The following is a 19367-nucleotide window of genomic DNA, read 5'->3' on the forward strand; positions in this document are numbered from 1 at the left end:
TTCTGGTGATTTCTCCTCTTCATCAAATCGGAGGACACTGAAAAACTACACACACCCTCTCCTGAAAGCTTATTTCCCAGTCAGACTACCTTTCTCCATGCTCGGAGATAACCACAAAGAAAAGTAAACCTCTTTTAAGTAAGCTAAATCCTGCTTTAAAGGGATCTAAATTCTGCTGGGAAACTTCTAGGAATCTACAGATAGATGAAAAAGAGGACGAAAAAGTTGAAAGAGTACTTGCGCAGGGGCTTGTGTTTTTGTGGGAGCTCTGGCTGTGTGATGCTGCAGCTCTGCTGGTGCCGGTGCTGTGGGTGCTGTGCGTCCCTGGGCGGTGCTGTGCATCCCTGGGTGCAAGCTGGGTACACGGGGCTTTGCATAATGGCTCGTTGCTCCTGGGTTAACTCTTTAATAATATTTTTAAAAACAGGCAAAAAGGTTCCTTTCCTGGGCATCTGCTTTGAAGAATGCTGCCCAGCCTGTTAATCCGTTTATTCTGAAATAGCAATTAAATAAAATAAAACAAAACCAAAACAAAGCAGCACACCCCGCAGTCCTTACCCCCACCCCCACCCCCCCTCACAGTTACTATAGCAAAGAAATTATTTGTCAGTCCTCCCGGGCTTCTGAAAATACCCGCTGACATATTTAGTGTGCGTTCGCGGCGGGCGGGAGCGGGGATGGGGATGTTTGGTTTGGGAAGCGCTCCCCGCGTTGCCTAGCAACGCACCCTGGACACGGGAGTGGACCGCGTCGCCCATGGCAACTGCTGTTGCTCCCCAAACAGCGTGGGCCGCATCCTGCCCGGCACCGCGTTTTGGCTGGGCTGGGGCTCCCGGGCTGTGCAGTGTGGGGTCCCCCCTGCCCCCGCCCCCCCCCCCCCCCCCCCCCAAAGCAGCCTCAGGCTGAGGGGTAAAAACAGCTCCCCCTGCCCCTTATTGGTGATGCAAAAGAGCTTAAATCTTTCCCGCTGGGCTTAGACTCTGAGAACAACCCTGACCTGTCAGCACGGCGCTGGAGGCTGAGCTTTTAAAACTGCAGCTTTGCCTTGCCCGCTTAGGGGATGGAGGAAATAACGTGGTTTCTGGGTGTCATCTGAACCCCTCTGCGGCCGGACTACAGACAGAAAGTTTTGTGGGCTGAGCCGTCTGTCGGAAAGCCACCAAAAGTACTGCCCACAGGAATTTATTACCTGGATAAAAGATACAACTCGGTTAATTCTAGTTCGGTAACAGTCATTTTTCTTTCTTTGGGAGAGTGAGAACTTGTAGAGCAGCGTACAGTTGTTGCAAGCCTTTCTCTCCTGTTCATCTAGAATATGGTCTGTCCTGACCAAAAATACAGCAGTGCCTTTCCCCAAGTGCAGAATATTCTAATATATATTCCCAAACTGCGTTTCTAGAACAGCCTTCTCATTTCTTTGCCTTTCCAGGAAGAATTGCACGTCTCTAGATAGTTTATGTCTATTTGGGGTCTTGTTTAGTCCCGGAGCCTGTGGTGCCAGTCACTAATAGCTGTATGAACCTTAAATTTCCACAGGGAAAAAACCCAGCGTCTTGTTCCCCGTCTTCACTGGTAGCAGTGCACTGGGTGCTGTGATGGAGAACAACCATGAGTTTGGTTGTGGGACCCCCCACCATGCCAGCCTGTGGCTCTGATCAGCCACTTGCAAATGCACGTAGGCAAAACATTTTGGACTCGGGCAGTTCTACTGCATGTGTAGAAGCAGAATCATCAATAAGCAGATCCCAGACTGTCATGGGGAAAGTTTGCAGGATGTTCTGGTGTGGCACCATCACATAAAGGGCAAGACTCCATTTTCTGTGGAAGATGAACCACCCAGACCTCCGTGGTGGCTCCTCCCCAGTATCACCAGTCCCTGCTCAGGGTGATGCTCCCCAGGAGTGGGCCAAGTTAGCACAGCCTAGAGGAGCATCTCGTGTGCAGGCAGGAGGACGGTGGGGTCAGAGCTCATGCAAGTACTCGAGAGAGACAGAGAAACTTGCCCTTGGTGTTAGGAGAAAGCAAGCCAGCCCTCCTCCTCCTCCTCCTCCTCCTCCTCCAGCCCAGGCACTACCTGCTTTTCGGAGGGGAGAAGTGACCACTTGTTTCTCTCCTTGCTCCAGCTCTCCTTTGGGGCTTCTCCAACTCACCGGTATAAACCCACAGCAACAGTAACACCCGTGACTGCTTGTTTATCCCCTCCTGCCCTGCTTCAGTCCACCCCATGGTGGAATCTCTCCCAGAGACCACGGGAGCACTGTCTCAGCTGGTGCTGTAAAATCTGAGACAAAGCTGTCTGTTCTCCGCAGGGCCACAGTTTATGTTTGTGGCTTGTTCTACTTAACAAAGTTAAGCATCGCAATGCTTGTGGATGGTGCTATATCAATAAATAACAATGTACTGGGCTGTGTTGGCAGCGGTTCCGTCTGTATGTGCTGTTCACTGGATAGGCATGATGGAGACAGCTGCTGCTGCCGCCCCACATCGAAATGAAAAGCTGCAGCACATCTCCAACTTCACACTTAAATTGTGCAAAGGCTGGCTAGCCTTAAGGCCAGGGGAAGGATTGTCTAGCTTAGACAAGTAAAAGGTGAGTGCTGATGAGTGTACCAGTTTCAATTAAGCTGATCTCTTGGAATTAATTTAAAATATGTGACATATTCCATAGTTTTCTGCAATGGGACAAGCTATAAAAGCAGGTCTTGCAAAAACGCAGTTGAGTACCCAGGTTTGCAGTTCTGTGTTCCGAAAGGAGCCCAGCTCCGTTGGGGGAGGGCTGGCTGTACCCAGGTACCAGGGATCTTCCTGGGAGCGTGCAGAACCAGAGCTACAGACCACAGGGGTCAAGTAACCAGATGTTGTGGTTTGATTGATGACTGAAACTTTGAGATTGGTCCTAGAGTAGGAACCTTTGAAATGCTCTTGTGCCAGATTTTTGCTTGATGCACTGTACTGACTCGCAGCCCTGGGAAACCCCTGCAGTGCACATACTAAAAATATGGGGAAATTATTAATTTGAGCCCAGAACTTGTGCTTGCTTTCATCAGATAGCATCAATGTGTGTGTTGCAGCCAGTATCTGAAGGGCCTGGACATGGCGTACAGTGTAGCGTGTAACTTTTAATTCCTCTTCGCAGACCTGAAAGCTTTCTTGCTGCTCAGCAGATCCCCATACATTGTTTCATGGGCAGCATTATTTGCCATCGTTGTAGCAAAGCTTTTCTGAAGTGAAGTTTTTAGCTAGTTAATAGGAAGGAGACAGGGAGTTTCAAGTGCTTGTTAGCAGGGTCGTGCTAGGCTAAAAATTCTGGAAGCTGTTGGGACTTTTTCCGAAGAGCAAACAGCCGGGATTCGTGCAGGTATGTCTGTTGAGAGGCTGAGGGTGAAATGCAGTGCGGCTGTAAATCGGTTGCATTTCTGAGCACCAGAAGGGATGCATTCGGTTCCAAGGAATCCAGTCCTGGCTTTTGACACTTGGAAAGTGTCTGTATTATTAACCCAGGAAGAAAACAGGGCAGGTTTTTGTACGGGAGGGAGATTCACAACGTTTCTTTGCCCTTGTTCAGGTCTGAGACCCGTGCACCTGGGGTTTGGCCACAGACAGCTGCCAGCAGCGTACAGCACGAGGGCTTCAGCTGTTCGGTCTCAGCTGGCTCTTAAGGAAACTCCTGGTTATCCAGCCAGCACAGATACATGCCTTGCTCTCTTCTGCCTCTCTGAAAGTTATTTTAAAGAAACAGCAAAGATTAGTGAACTGCTGTTACACAACAGTTACGTGCGTGTGTGTATATATATATTACTTGACTTCGTGAAATCTAATTAAAGACTGAGTGTATATTTGTATTGCAGTATATTATTAACTTCCTAATAAAAACCATTTCCAAATTTGTATTTTTCCATGAGGACCAGGTTTCTGAAAAAAGAAAAAAAAAAAGCCACCACCCAGCTATACTGCCTGCTGCCCTTGAAGCTTGTGTTTTGGGTTTATCTGTGTTTCCAGGTAACTGGATCTCTTAGACAAGCAGCATTTGCTTCTGTTTTAAATTAATTTAACCTAATCAGTGGAAGGGTCTGGTGCCTTCTCTGTTTATAACATTTTGAAGCGATGTAATGAGCAGCCTCTCCAGAATCAGCCTGTTACCGAGTCCCTTGTCGTGTTTGCTTCCCCCTTCCATCCCCTCCACTTAGCACCGCTTATGAAAAGGCTAAAGGTTGTGACACGGGGTTCAGGACACGCTTTAGTGCCAGCTCGGTGAGCCTGGCAGAGCTCGCTCCCAGCTGCAGTCGGCGATGGTCCCAGCCTCTCCCCATCCTCTGCTGGCCGGGGATGCTGGTGGAGGAGGGTTGGGAAGGGCGAGCGCTGCCGCAGCCCTCAGCACACAGGGGTACAGGAGGGCTTGGTGCTGCTGGCGAGGGTGCCAGCACCATCCCGCAGCATCCTGGGCTCTGTGGGGGGGCTCGGCATCGCGTGGCCGCAGGCGTTACGGACTGGCCTCAGTGCGGGATGAGGGGCTTTGGTGTGGATGTCCAGGTTTTGATGCACCAAGGCTCTGTCCAGTCTTGACCTGCTCCGGTGTTTCCTGGCTCTCTCTGGAAGTCAGGACAGCAGGCTCTTCTTCCAGCGCTTTTAGAGCAGTTAAAACCCCAGGGGATAGTGCAGCTTTCCCAAGTCAGGCTAATATCACCGTGACCAGTTGTACAACTTTTTGGACAAGGTTTGAGAGCATCCCCTCTATGGTCTGAAGGAAAAGATAACTGCTAAATAGGGATGCTGGCAGAGCAGGTTTGCTTTGGCTCAGCCATCCAAAAGGGAAGAATTTATTTTGCTTTCATGCATGGGTGAGCTGGAATTGTGTTTTTCCAAAGAGGGTGCAAAGCTGGGGGTGTACTTGGCCCTTGGTCTCGCTTCAGAGCCTTATGCTGCAAGTGCCGGCTCCTGTGCTCCTCAGGCTTCTGAGTCTTTTGGGCAACGGAAAAAAAAAATAGTATTTTCCTGATTCTAATTTCAAGACAATGCTTGTTTTTTCTTGGAGATACCGTGCTTTGGAGACACGCACAGCGGGGATAAAGGATGCATGTGGAGGCAGGAGGCAAGCTGGGTCGGAGACAAGTATTTGCCTTAGTTCTGCTCTAAGGCAGTATAATTCACTCGGTTGCATTTTCATTCACATCAAATAAAGAAGTTTCTTCTTCCAAAGAAAGAAACACTTCCTTTCTATGCTCTGGTTAAAACACAGCTAATGCCTTTTCAGGGCAAATTGTTAAACAGAGACTAAGCCAAAAATGTTGAATGAAACGGAAAATATTTGGGAAGTTTTTCTTTACTAAAATAAATGTGGCATAGAGCGTCGTGGATGAAGTTGATGGGTAGTGTGCATCTGCTAGAAAAGAGAGCTAGAATCTGCTATTCCCTGCATTCCTTTTATTATTTTCAGTCACTTTTGAGAGTGTTGAGGGTTCTTGGTAGCAAATCTATTAAATGTAAAAGCCCTAGTTCCTTTTTCTATGGTCAGGGGAGAAAATACCATTTAGAGCCCATATAGAATGTGATGGTTCAATAGCATTTTTATTTCTTCTGAATTCAGTTATTGCTGTTCTGGTTTTCCTATTTATCTAAGCTCCAAGCCAACTAAACCTGAATAAAAGTTCCAGAAACCAAATAACTATTTTTAAATATAAGCCTTCCTTTCAAAGTATGCAAAAAATGCACAAAACCAAACAAAAGGGAAAAAAAAGCAAAAACCTGGGTTTGAATTTTGATCATAGCATGTCAATGTTATGGATGAGAGAGATTTTTTTTTAAAAAAATAAACTGCAATCTTCCCATTATTTTCCATAAGATAACAGATATCAGGAGATTTGTATAAAAAATTCATAGCTGTATCATGAATTTGCATATGGAAATGTGACTGTATGTGATTCCCTGGTTATTTCCCCCCCCGGTTAGCCTGAGATCTATTGAACAGAAAGAAAACTTGGAGCACAAACTGTGCCCAGCTGAGCACCCTGGCTGTCGGGTATACTAAATCTCGTTAACTCATGTTAATATTAAAGATGTACAAAGGTTACCTACGGCATTAATTTCGGGTAAAGTTTTCTATAAAATGCCTTTAGCAATCGCATCCAGCTCTGGAGGTTTCCTGCAGTTCTGGTGCATCCACCCTATATACCTTGATGACCCCATGGCCGTACATATTCTAGCTTCAGATTTATCGTCAGTTTGTGTTATGGGATGTTTCTGACAATGCATGCAGGCAATTAAAAATCCAGGATACCTCATTTTAGCTGGAGAGCTAATGCAGTTGGCATTTGCTTCCTGTTTGAAGAACACACGGCATCAGAAATAAAAAGGCAAGGGTAATTATAGCAGGTTCACCTGGAAAAATAAACTTTTCCCACCTTTATATCTTAATTTGAAACCTTTATATCTTAATTTGAAATGAAAGCCATGAAGCACATCCTTCAGTGATCCACAATCTGATTTAGTCTTGGGTTTTGTACTTCAAGGCAGTCATTTTCCTGGCGGATTTTTATGCCCGACGTTTAAAACCCCTTTGAGAAGAAGTTGTTAAGCCCATTTACAAACTGCAGATGGAGAGGCAGTGGAATTACTTACCAAGTAGGGGTAATAACACCCACCAAGGTTTACTGGGAAGCTTAAATATAAGTACCTGTGAGAAACTTTGTCCCAGAGGTAGAATAATTGACTGTTTTTAAAAACAACAACAAAACCCTCATCCAAGGTATTTTTCTTTCACTCAGTTATGTACCGGTACTATATTCTATTTCAAAAGTTCTACCAGAAAAGAAGGATGAAATAAAGGAATTGAAAAAGTTTAATGGATGACCAAGTAAGCTTTGAAAAGCAAATTAAATAAAAAAATGATATGTTTTGTCTTCAAGTGAGCAAGTGGTTCACTGAAACAGTAGCAATTTTAGTATTTTGAAAGCAACACTGGTATGATTATATGGTTATTCTGGATTAAAAAAAAGCATTCGCTGGTTTCTCTTCTAGGGTAACTAATATGTTTTACATTTTCACCTTCAGAAAACAAAGATACGTAAATACAAGACCTAAATACCACATGAGAGCCAAGGCTGTGCCACTTCCACCCCTGATTTATGTAAGGCTGCTCTTAAAAAATTAAAATAAGGTGGTGGTAGTGAGGGGGGAAAGTTATATTTGACTTCAAATGGTGAAGTGAATATACTTCTAGTGAAGTTCTTCTGGTATAAAACCACCAGGTAGGTTGGTTGCAATTACTGCAGAAGCAACCCAGGGCCTGAGGAAGGCAGGGGCTTAAATCCTCTTTTATTTGAAGTCTCGGAGCCGCCTGGGATTGCTGCTGGTCCTGCGGAGCGAGGACCAGAGCACCGAAGAGAAATAAACCAAATATTTCCCCGAGGCAGACTCCCTGCTCTGGCTCTGATCAGCAGTAGTTATTAGACGCCTGAGAGCTCCGCATTTAGCTCCGAACCGGTTTTGTTTTGAGTGTTCGGGAGCTGATCGTTTATATTAAAACATTCTGTGGAAAAATACTTGCAGTTCCTCCTCACATCCTGGACGGCAGAGCTCGTGGGCTGCAGCACGGACGGAGCACCCAGGACGGGCACCCTTCCCGCTGCTGGGGGGCTCTTGCATCAGCCCCTCTCCTTCCCCACACTCTTTTTGAGAGTTTGGGAATGTTGCAGAGGATGCTGCTGTTTTCCCCTCTGGGCGCTCACAGGTACCTCGCAGGAGGAAGCTATATGGTGTTTGTTCTGCTGCCCCCTCCTTTTTTCCCCCTCTCCTCTCGCTGCAAATTTGTATGTGGAAAATATTTTTGAATGCCTCTCTTATCTCTGTTTTCCCAGCATTTTGGAGCTGCTTTAGGCAGGAGAGATTAACAAAGGCAAGGCTATTTACATGAAGGCAAGTGGCTTGTGAATGAAAGGGTGACAGCTGGAGTTTTTATCAACCCCTGTAATATTACTACTTGTCTTTCTCAAATGCATTCAGACTTTGACAGCCCTCTGAGACCAGTGCTGAAAAAATCCCTCACCTAGGGGAGCGTTGTGGCTTTTTTAGGAGTGGGAAAATTGAAGCACGGGGAAAGGGAAGCATCCTGTTGAAGGTCACGGAGCAAAGCTGGTGGCAGAACCAGAAATAGCACCCAGAAGTTACTAGTTTTTTCTGTATTTCCTTTCCTGTCACTGCTGTTTGCTTGGATACCGAGATAGCTGTGTGTAAACAGAAGGTTTCCAGAGGCACCAGCCTTGTTATCGGCCTGATTCACTCAGTGATGATGCAATCTGGAATCCAGATTTCTGCAACGCCTTCCACGGTGGTGACGCCGCACGTGATGTCACCGGCCGTCTTGTGCAACCAGTATTTTAAACTTGCCTCTGCCTGAACCGCTGCCAATGGCTGGATAAGCCCCTTCTCACTGCATTTTTATTCCTTAAGCATGGTCAGGTCCTGCCTGCTCATTCCCCTGGCATACAACTGCCTTGCCTTCTTGCTCTCCTTAACCTGGTAAGGAGCCCTGGAGCTGAGATTGTCCTGTGGCTGCTGATCCTCTCTGTGCCCCACCAGCGGCTTTGTTGACTAATTAGCTAATGAATTTGTGCAAACTCCCTGGTACTAGGGCGGCTGCCAAGCTGTCAGGCTTTCACCGGCTGTCAGGAGCCACGAGACACTTTGATGGCTTCTGTCAGTCACTCCTGCTGCCAGAGCGCTGTGGTTGTCCCCCCGCCAGGCGCGGGGAGCTGGCACGGCTGGCACGAGCCTCTCGTCCTTAGACCACATCTCGGGAGGAGGCACCAAATCATAGATCTTTATGGAACAGGCTTTTGGCCGCCGGAGTCTCTGTTAGGGTGATCAAGAACACTGCACAACTTTCGCCCCTGTGGGAGGTGAAAAATGAGATGGAAGGAGAGTAGCGAGTCCTTTCCTGGGCATTTGCTTTAGGGATGCGGCAGAACTGCCAGAGAGCCGTGCCGGTGCTCCAGCCGCCAGCATTCCGTATGGAGCTACCGGGATGCTCGGCACACACGGCTCCCAAGAAGAGGAAAGAGCAAGGCTTCGGGTGCCATGTTCCCTCTCCTCCTTGAAAGCCAATGCTTCATCCATCCCCTGGCACCCTGGCTCGGCTGCTGGCTCGCTCGGTACCTGTGCTCCGGGACATCGGCAGAGCCCTGAAACACCTGGCAGTGGTTTCTCGGAGTGTAGGAATTCTGTTACCAGCTTTTCATCAGTGCAAATTAATGTTAGCAGATGGCACGCACATATCTGCCTCTCCAGTTCTCAGGAAGCACGGGATGGCTTTAATGGGAAATGAATTATTCTTTATCCAGGATGTTTCACCAATAAACAAAATAATAAGGGGTCTTGTACATGTGCCTTGGCGGTCCAGTACTTCTGTGTCTGTCTACCTTGTCTGGAAGTACCAGCTGCACAGTTCCTCGGAGTCTTTGTGTCTGGCTTGGTTGTCATCATTAACAGAGCCTGCGTTTTGTAACAAATCCGAAAATAATGTTGATGATTTATTTTGGCAGCAGACAATTCATCTTCCACCCTGCCTGCTTCTCTCTGGTCTCTTTCGGTCACTGAGGGAAACCAGAAGACAAAATTTATCAGCAGAGATGAGTAGGTGGCAATTTTGAGATGGCATCTCTTCTGGCTGTCCTTTTCTGATTATAACCGCACTTGGAAAGAGACCTTTCTGTAGACCTGAAATGCCAAGAGCTGAACCTGCCAGAACCGTTCTCAAATAGGTCATTAAAATATATTTGGCAATTTACCCACCTTTCTTCTCTAACCACACCATGCTATATTTTTCCACTCGCAAAACCCTAGGAAGCTGTGAACTGGAGGTCTGGGCACAAATGTCAGACAATAAAACACTCTTGCAAAAGTCAGGAGTATATCTGTGCTAAAAGTGACGTCTCTCTTTTGCCTGAGCATCTTCATGTGAGCTTTGTAAACCTGCCTCCTCTGCTGACAGTGCTGGCCAAGTGTTTAGTCGCAAATAATTTTGGGCAGGGACGGATGGCAGGCTCTTTCATTAATTTACTGTGAAAACTGTTATTTTTCATGATACCCCAGCGCTGTTGCAACTGGTGTCTTCTCGTGGAGAGGTTTTGGCTAAAACCCACGCAGAGGCAGTGATGGGGAGAAGCAGGTGCCGCCTCTATATAGTGGAGCTGCAGGGAAGGGGGTTGTGCATGTGCGACGGGCAGGTCGGAGGGCTACAAAGGGACATGGGTGGCAATAAATAAACAGCGACTAAATTTCTTTCCCTTGGCTCTGGCTTGTTAAATTCATCTGGTAGCTGTGTTTGGAGCAGCGACTATGTGGGTTCTGTGGCTACACTTTCCTGGATGCGAGAAAGATGATGTGAAAATTACTTGCAAGCTGTGGGGTTTCAGGGAAGTCGGGAGAGTGTTTGTTGTAATTTGCTAATGGGTAACATGGGAATATGGGGTCAGCACTGACTGGGAAAAAATCTTAAAAACTTGTTTTGTGAAGAAGCTAAATATTTGGGGTTTTTTTGGTGGCTGAAGGAGAATAACCAGGTAACTTGTAACTTCACCTCCCCCTTGCCTTTCTTTTTACCACAAAGAGCTGTCAAATGAGCAGGATGCAGTGTCCCTCCATTTCTCCTTTCCTTTTGCCTCTTAACTTGCACAGAGTTGAGGAAAAAGTTTAAATATTGGATGGGGAAGAGAAATAAGACACGAAATTTCATGCCATGATTTGGAGGCTGCGTTTGCACTCGGCAGCGAGGCTGAGAAAGGAGAAACAGCACTGCTCAAACCTGGATGTTTCTGAACCTTTTGTTTTTGAAGTGACAGCAGAAACCCTCCTAGAGAAAGTTTTTTGAAGAGGAACTTTCACAAGAAACTGAGAAAAAAAGGCTCTCCCACCCTTCCACATTACATCAAAACCCCCAAAATGACATAGCTGTCAGGAAGCACCGTCACAGCAGCCCTGGGTGTCTCTGGGGCACGGGGTGCCGGAGCAGTGCCATGGGGGAGCGAGGAGTCCCAGGGGATGGAGAGCCTGTGTGCAGGGCAGGCGCTCAGCCCTGCTCTCCTGCCATCTCCCCATCCCCAGGACATTCCCACATCACCCTTGGGAGTGCTTCCCAAGGCGGCTGAGCAGCGCTGGGTGAGTGCCGGGACAGCGGGACCTGGGTGACTTGAAGATGCTGAGGGCACAGCTCCCGCAGGGCTGCAGCGCGGAGCAGGACCGGCGGGCGATGACGCGTGTCTGGTTGGGGACCCTAGTGGAATCTGGGGCAAGGGCACGGATGGGAGGGCGGGCGCGTTTCTTTGTGGGGGTGGTTCAGGGGTTTTAAAATGATGGTGAATCACTGTTCTTCTGCTGTTCATGTTTGATTATCAGTTGTGATTATAAACCCTAATTGACTGCACTGCTTTCCAAATGAAAGCATTAGCCAAGTTCCAGGCATGTACTTAAACCTGATTAAAATTCTTTTTTGCAGTAGTTAAACATGATAAGGCAGAGGGGGAGAAAAAATTATTTTTAAAATATGCTCTTACAGATCTTCCAGATCTGAAGTGATCCTCACTATGACACAATAATTTTCCAACACTACTTTTCAGTTATATTTAGAAGTGCATTTTCTGTTCCTTCCCTCTCCTTTCTGTGGAACAATTGTGCAACTTTCTTTTTTCTTAATATAATACTGTATTAAAATTAGCTCCAAGACTAAAAAGAGTCCTCTGTGTAGGAAGGTGGCTACCTTCCTTCCTAGCACTTCCCCTTGATCTTCCACTGGGATTTTGTTCCTTCTAGATGCGGGTTCCTTGGGCGCTTGCTGCGGTGTGTGCTGTGCGTCCCCTGGCTGATCTCCCCTCTGCTCTTCTCTCCCCAGCAGTGAGCATGCAGAGTTCAGAGGGTGGATCAGACTCAGCAGCATCTGTGGCACTTCACAGCTCTGCATCAGCCCAAGCTCCAGTTGTGCAGCCAGTGCCAGCGTCGCAGCAGGTAACGTATGCACAGCTGGGAATGCCGTTTCCATGGAGAAGAGACCTGTTTTACTGGCAGATGTATTTTAATCCCAGGTTTTTGTATGCGGGAGAGGATTTTGCTCAGCTTGTTGAGGTAGTGGGTTGAACCTGTTGCTGCACTTTGTGTTGATAAAGGCCATAGATATTTCAGTGTTAGCCCGATGAATATGGAAGCTTTAAAACATGGGATTTAGATTTTAACTTGGCTACCCAAGGAAGTCACTTTGTGCTGGTTTGGTGTTTGCTTCAGTATATAATATCCTGTTGTCATTATTTGATGTGTCAACAAAAGCAGGAGAAAATGTAACAGTCCTTAAAGGTGTCTCTGCAAATAAGGCACCAAGCTCAACAGAGAAGGGAGGGGGGGGAGAGGGTGGAGGAGCCACATGCTGGTCTCTTCCTTTGGTAGGTGGATCCCGACTTTTTAAATCGAGGGGGGGAGATTCACGATTCACATACATGGATATGAGCCAGTTGGGAGGTCTCTGGATAGGGGAGAAATGATAGCTTCAGCTGATGAATGAAAACTACCTACTGCAAAATGGGAAGGGTTAAGTGAAACTTGTTCCTTTTTATGCCTTTTGGGGAACTATCAAAAGAAGTTTCTGTTGCAGAAAGCTGAAAGGATAAGAGGATGGGTGGGTACAACTTAGCTACACCCTTCTCTAACTCCCAAGTGAGCAGAAGTAGCTGCCATTGGATGCTGACGGAAAGGAACAATTAAAAATTGTGAATTGGTAGGAGCATTTGATTCACCAGGAGACGTGGACATTCACATTTGTGACTGGGTGCGTGGCTGGCCAGCTCGCTGTCATCTCTCAACTTTCCCATCTTCCATTTCTCTGGGTGACATTTCTTGTTGGTATTGTAATGATGTGGATACCGCTGGTCGATAGTGTCAAGTCGCTTAGGGATCGTCAGTCGTTAACGTGAGTTTGGCTGTGACGACGTGTTAAAGAAGTTTAGAAAACCCATTGGGTTTGGATTATGAAATTACCCATACAGCCTTTGCTGGTGCTGTCATCATGACACGGAGTATCAAGTGGAACTCCAAGGATTAAGGAAGACCCAGAGGATCGTGGAAAGTTGCTGAAGAGGAGGAACATCCAGAGCCTTCCCTTCTCACCATCGGGACAAAGAATGAGCTACTGGCAGCATGACTGGTGTGAGGCTGAAGCCTTCGGCATCGTTGATCACTGGTCTACCTTTCAGTGTGAGCGAAGGCTGTATGAACAGGATGGCCTCATCTTACAGGTTGGGGATGATTCATTTTCTTTTGTTGGAAAGTAGTAGGAGCAACCGGGCAGGCAGTGACAAATGACACAGGTAGCTGAGCTGGGCAGCTGTGCCAAAGGAGGAGACGTGTTCTTTGGGAAAAGCAATGATGGAACATGGGTAAGAAGTGGGAGAAAGGAAAGGGTCTTGCTGAGAATTTGATGCAGGTGGCATTGCCAAGGCCTGACTTGAACAAGGGCTCATGTTGTTCCCATGGTGCACTGGTTACAGCCTCCTGGGGACAAAGTGATGGCTGGCACCCGTGTGCGTGTCCTCACCGCTAGCTCAGCTGCAGGGTCTCCAACGTGTCTAGACTTGCTGAAGGTCAGCCTGGGGACTGGTGATGCAGAAATCTGGGCAATTACCATATTCCTGTAATTCTGCTAGAACAGAATTTCTGGCTGGTTACAAAGGACATATTGGGAGAGTGTCAGAGGACTAAAAATCAGAAATATATACATATAAGGTAGCTAGTAATTGTCAGGGTCTCTTCTAGATTCATATGGGGTTGTTTTTCAGCTTTTTGCCCTGTTGGCTCAACTGCTGGGTATTTCTAAAGCCCCAAGCCACCGAGGATGACCGTCACCTTGGAGAAGGTCCTCATCGGTTTAAAAGGCCATACTGATATTTGGCTCTGTTCCCACGGGCCTCGCTGAATCATTTCTTTCCATCCACCCCAACACAACCCCACGCTTGTTTTGCTGGATCTGCAAGGTGCTGAGCACTCTACGAGATGTGTGGCCAACCTCAAACCGAATGGCGAGCATAACACAGAGCCAGGGGAACGATGGAAACGATGGTGCAGAGGACAGAGTGAGCACTGCAAGGCAACACAACGTGTTTCTGTGCCCTTGGTGGCACTGAAGGGAGGTCAGAACCATCTGAGCTTTGGGTGCTGGTAGAAACCGTAAGGGCTGTGTGGCACCCTGGAGGGTGCGATTTCTTGTTGCAGGTTGCAGAACGTGGTTTGGTACGGAGAAGAGACTTTGCAGCCGTAGGAGGAAAATGTGAATGTGTGAGGAGTGATTCTTGTTTAGCTGTGACTGAACCGCAGGTTGAGCGCCTCCCATCCATCAGCTGTTAGCTGTTATTTCCTCAGGTGGAGACTTAAAGATGATCCATGTCAGAAATCGTGGATCCAGCTTTTCCCAAGTTGGGGGTGCTGAGTTCAGGCTGGTGTCTGATGCAGGTTACACTGGAAGGTTGGGGACCACAGGGATGCTAGGTCAGGGGTACTGTGGCCGCTAGAGTAGCAGGCAGGCTTTCCACGAAAGTTTGACAGAGGATACTTCACTCACCTGTATTGCAGACCGAAAGTAAGTGTGTGCTACTGTATCTTCTTCTTTCAGAGGGTTTTGGTCCAAGCAGCAGGCTCCGCTCCCAAAGGAGCGCAGATGCAGCAAATCTCTGTTCCCAGAGTTCAGCAGGTTCCGCAACAGGTAATATCTCCAGAGTGGGACACCACGCAGGGACCCCCATGTCGACAGGACCTCATGTCCCACACGACATTTGAAACTGTGCCAGATAGCTGCTTAGATAAATCCATGCTCTTAATTTTGTGTGTGGTTAGAGAACTGGAGATCACCGTGAGAGCAGCTTTCTCCATCTCTCTCTTCCTTTCTTAGACCGATGGCAAAAGAAACTCTCAAGATATTTAAAGTTTAGAAAGAACCTTTACTGTAGCAGTTGTCTTCCATACATTTGAAGATTTGATGGATCCCTTTAATTGCCATTTAAAAGCAGTCCTCCTCTGTAAAGATTTTCTTAGAGGCAAAGTGTTTGGGAGTTTAATTATACAAACAAATGTACTGCCTGTGTGTGGCTTCATAGAAAGGTTAGGTGACAGAGCCATGCAAGTGTTTTTATTTATCTGAACTTTGCCTTTTGCAGTCCTTGTTTCCTAAGAAACCAGGCATGTGTGGTGCTGCTTCATGTGGACAGTGAGTCTGACTCTTGACTTTTTCCTCTAGCAATTTTTAATTTGGTTGCTCAGTTTCAGGAAAAAAAACCCAAACCAAAACCAAAAAAAACTTGACAGAGGGGCAACTATGTCCCTCCCAGACTGATGAAGAAGGGGGCTGGGGTGCAGATGGTCACTGCTCACCTCCTCTCTGAAGGAAAGGCTGCAGCATGATCTCACTCTTATTAGTCAGCAGAGAACCAGCCCCGAGACGTGTGTGCAGAGGAAACCCAGCTCCATTGTTTCCACTGCTCATGGAGCAACTGCTTATTTATTTATTTTAATTTGACCTTTTAAAATAAATATGTCCTTTGGGATTCCTAAGCATATGGGATTTTTGTTTTCTTTTTATTTTTCTTTTTAAAAGAAAGTCTAAATGTCAAGGTAAGGTTGAAAGCCGTTTAAGGGTGTAATATGTGATTTCTCCCGCTGTTCCTAGGCAATCTGTAACTTGAGTTGATGATGCTCGTTTCAGGTGCAAGCGGTGCAGCACGTGTATCCATCCCAGGTCCAGTATGTGGAAGGAGGAGAAGCTGTTTATACCAACGGAACCATGTAAGAGTCTTGTTGGCTGCAGCAGAGCCCTGTTCCCCCCAGCCAGGCTGAGCCCATCGCTCCTCCCAGCCCCTTCCAGCCCAGCGCTGCTGCGGGCTCTGCCTGCCCTTAAAGGGAGGAAGAGGAGGAACAACTGTCCCACATGGTGCGTTGTGTGTAGGAGAGTAGTTCCTGCAAGACTCCAGCCTTGGAGGTGGTGGTGTCCTCGTGGAGGGACTGTTCTCCAGGGAATCCTGCTACATGAAGGGGTCGGGTGTTCCCCTCTGCCCAGCCCGTTGAGTGGTGAGGTGCAGGGGCTTTAGGAGCCCAGAGCACAACTGCTAGAGGAAGAAGGGGCTTTTGGAAGGTTTCTTCTTCCTCCTGTCTGCTGTGCCCCTGCTTTGGCCCTGATGTCTTTGCTGCCCTCCGGGGTGCTCTCAGCCTTCTGCTCTGAGGTTGCTTGCAGTGACTGCGGAGCAGCTGCTGGGCTCCGTGCTGCGCGGTGGCTGTGGCCCTTCGCTCAGGGCTGTCTCACACTGTCAGGACTGACTTCTATAGCCCAGGGTTCAATTTCAGTGGAGCAAATCCCACCAAGAGTGGTGCTGAGTTGTTTTCCAAAGGTGGTCCAGAACCGTTGTCCACGAGATTCTATCTGCAAGCTTCTCTCCACCTCCTGACCTTATCGTTCCTTTGACAGACGAGCCGCCTACTCCTACAACCCCGACGCTCAGATTTACACCCCCAGCAGCGCAGCATCCTATTTCGAACCGCAGGGAGGTGGAGCTCAGGTGACTACAGCGGCATCCTCTCCTACAGCCATTCCCTCTCACAACATGGTGGGCATCACCATGGACATTGGGGGAAGTTCGATCCTCTCCGGCTCGGGAGCCTGTCTCATTCATGGGGGGATGGAAAACACTAGACATTCTCTGTCACATACTTCACGCTCCTCACCAGCAACGGTATGTAGCCCTGCAGATGTTGCAGCTCGGGGGCCAGGAATTATTCCAAGGGAACTGAAAAGCCTTCAGAAAATAAAACTTCCTGCCTTTATCGCTGTGTATATGTCTGTATAACATGCCATGCAAACGCAAGGGAGAGAATAGACACTGGTGTACAACAGATACTTTTCAACGGGAGTTTGGAATGTGTCTCTTGCTGGTGGGCAGAGGCTTGTCAGGCTTTCTGAGTGGATCACTGAAATTATGCAGCATGGAGATAAGAGAAAATTCTCGAGGTTTTTAGGTTTTTTTTTCACCCAAGCAAAACATTTCGGCTTTTCAATTCAAAAGAATTGTCTGTATTTACACTAATAAGTGTAACGTCTGAACATGGGTCTTGCCTTACCAAAAATAAAGTAATGTATATTTTTATTTATGAAGAGACATGAAAAATCCTTTATTAACACCGTGAATAATTGGCACATTAGGTATGTCAAGCTCGTCATGCCAAATGCACAGTGATCGAGAAGTCTTTGTATATATCTCCTACACCATTGTGTATTCTATCCATGCCATATGCTACAGAAAATGGATTTTAGGGATAACACTGATCAAACAGAAATGTTTTAAAGCTCTTAACTTTTTTTAAACATGTTCCTCCACCTGTCAGTTGAGGTGCCAGCTTGCTAGAGCACAGCTGTACAGCTGTGTGGGACTTGGGAAGTGGGGGGGGGGAGGCGCTACAACTATTAACAAAAAACAGCTTTTCTGCAGCTAGTAGCTACCAGGGCTTTTATCTGAGAATCTACCAGCCTGTAGTAGCAGCTGCTGCCAGGAGTGGGTTGCGGCTTATTTTCTGGGACACTGCGCACCTTCCTCTCCAGACTGACTTGTGTGTGTTTATGTATTTGTATGTAAACATAATTACGGGTGTAGGTGTAATTCAGTGTATGTGGCCAGATTGTAAAAATGTGAACAGCACCAACCAGGGAGAAAAACAGGAGCTGTTCACTACTGAGTACTCAGGAAAATCTGGCCAGTTAGGTTGTGCTTTTTTTCCCCCATTGAGTTTTAGAATATCGACTTCATGTTTTTTGAATCTCTGTGCCTTGAAAAGTTGCCTTTTGATCCTGGAGTAAATGTGCTCTGCCTTAGGTGGGAGTAGGGGAAAAATCCTTAGCTTTGGGTAGAAGAGAGAATGACAGATGTGTCTGGATTACCTGGAGTCTCTTTCTTGTGTGACAATTGTGTGCGCACATTTTAACTGTTCATATTTAAAATCTAGCATTGGACTATCTTCTGATTTTTGCTCAGGCTTGATATTTTGAAGGAGGTAAATGCTGATCTGGTCACCTGCGTGGGATTGCATCTTGTATAGCTGCACAATACTACTCTTGGGTTTTGGTTGTTTGGTTTTTTGTTGTTGTTGTTAGTTGGGGTTTGGGTTTTTTGAATCTCCATGCTGACGGGCACAATGTAAAAAGCCTGAGTAGAACATGTGTCAATAGAAGTGTCCCACGAACAGTTAGTTTGTAGCTGTCTGTCACATGAGAGAAAGCTGTTCAGCAAAAAAAGAATATAGGAAGTGATCTTTATGAAAATGCATCTGAAATAAATATACTCTGTTGTATGTAGGAATGAACTTTTGGAAGGTATTGCAGCATAAAATGTCTGTGGCTGTTGTGGAAGGGCTCAAGAGGATGAAATAGCTTGTGGAAGACAGTGTAGGGATGTGTCTGTGTGTGGCTTTCAGTTCTTTCAGCAGGATAGAGCAGAGCCATGATAACTGCTTTGAATTTCGCATAATAATGGGTGGACAGATAGTGGAAGGCTTCAGGAGAGCAATGACTAAATGAAATCAATGGGTAGGAACACTGGTTTTCCTTGCAATGTCTTGCTTAAAAGAGAATAGGAAAGGCTGGTGTTAAAGGGGCTGGAGAGGCTGTCGTCCTGGCTAAATGTGTTTGAGGCAGGATTAAGAACTTTGTGGAGAGAAAGAAAAATACAGCTCCTCCAGAAGTAGCCAAGGAAGCTGTGGTGTTTGCATGGATGTCAGTGGCCAGCAGTGCGAGGGCATTTAGAGACACCCGTCTGCCACGTCTGCTCAAATAATGATGCTCCGCTCCATCGAATGGGCTGAAACAGCACGTGAAGCAGTCCCATCCAATGTCTAGGCCAATGGAGCACTATTAATCTTTATTTAATTATAGGCTTGGTATTGCTTAAATTAGGCTGTACCAAGAGAGGAAATCCTTGAGACCTCCCGTAAGTGTGTCCTGAGAGCTCCTCACCTTTGCGCGGGGCTGTTGAAAAGCCTTTAGTCTCTCCCCTGTAATATTTTCCTCTGCAGATGCAAGTTGCCCGTTTGTATGGGGTGCCTACCAAAATGCCCAAAGGCCAGGCGGGGTTTCTGTGCTTGCTCAAGAGGTGTTGCTCAAGCGGGCACTCTTGCTCCTTGAACAGAGGAAGGAACTGGTGTCTCCCTCCAACGCTGACTCATTTCCTGAAGGCTGCATCAGCAATCGGGCGTTGGTTCCTCGTGGTACATCACAGTGTGCTAGACAGTTTTCTCAAAAAAACCCCACTGACACATAGTCTTAGGCTGACCCTTGTTTGAATTCGGCGATAACTTCCCAAGAA

The 19367-nt window shown here is 47.0% G+C and overlaps 1 protein-coding gene across 9 annotated transcripts in view; it reads left to right on the forward strand.

The window, feature by feature from the left end:
- RFX2 (regulatory factor X2) overlaps positions 1–19367 on the forward strand; it is a 64614-nt gene that overhangs the window by 18455 nt on the left and 26792 nt on the right. For 2 of the 9 annotated variants that reach the window (XM_080382253.1, XM_080382259.1), the window contains exons 1-4: positions 12001–13271; positions 14642–14731; positions 15728–15807; positions 16484–16748. In XM_080382253.1, coding sequence (XP_080238379.1) covers positions 13158–13271; positions 14642–14731; positions 15728–15807; positions 16484–16748 — 549 coding nt within the window. In that variant the 5' untranslated portion in view covers positions 12001–13157. The other 7 variants (XM_080382251.1, XM_080382258.1, XM_080382256.1 and 4 more) reach the window with 7 other exon arrangements.

Source organism: Falco punctatus (assembly GCF_963210335.1).
Source record: "Falco punctatus genome assembly, chromosome: 4".
NCBI lineage: Eukaryota > Metazoa > Chordata > Aves > Falconiformes > Falconidae > Falco > Falco punctatus.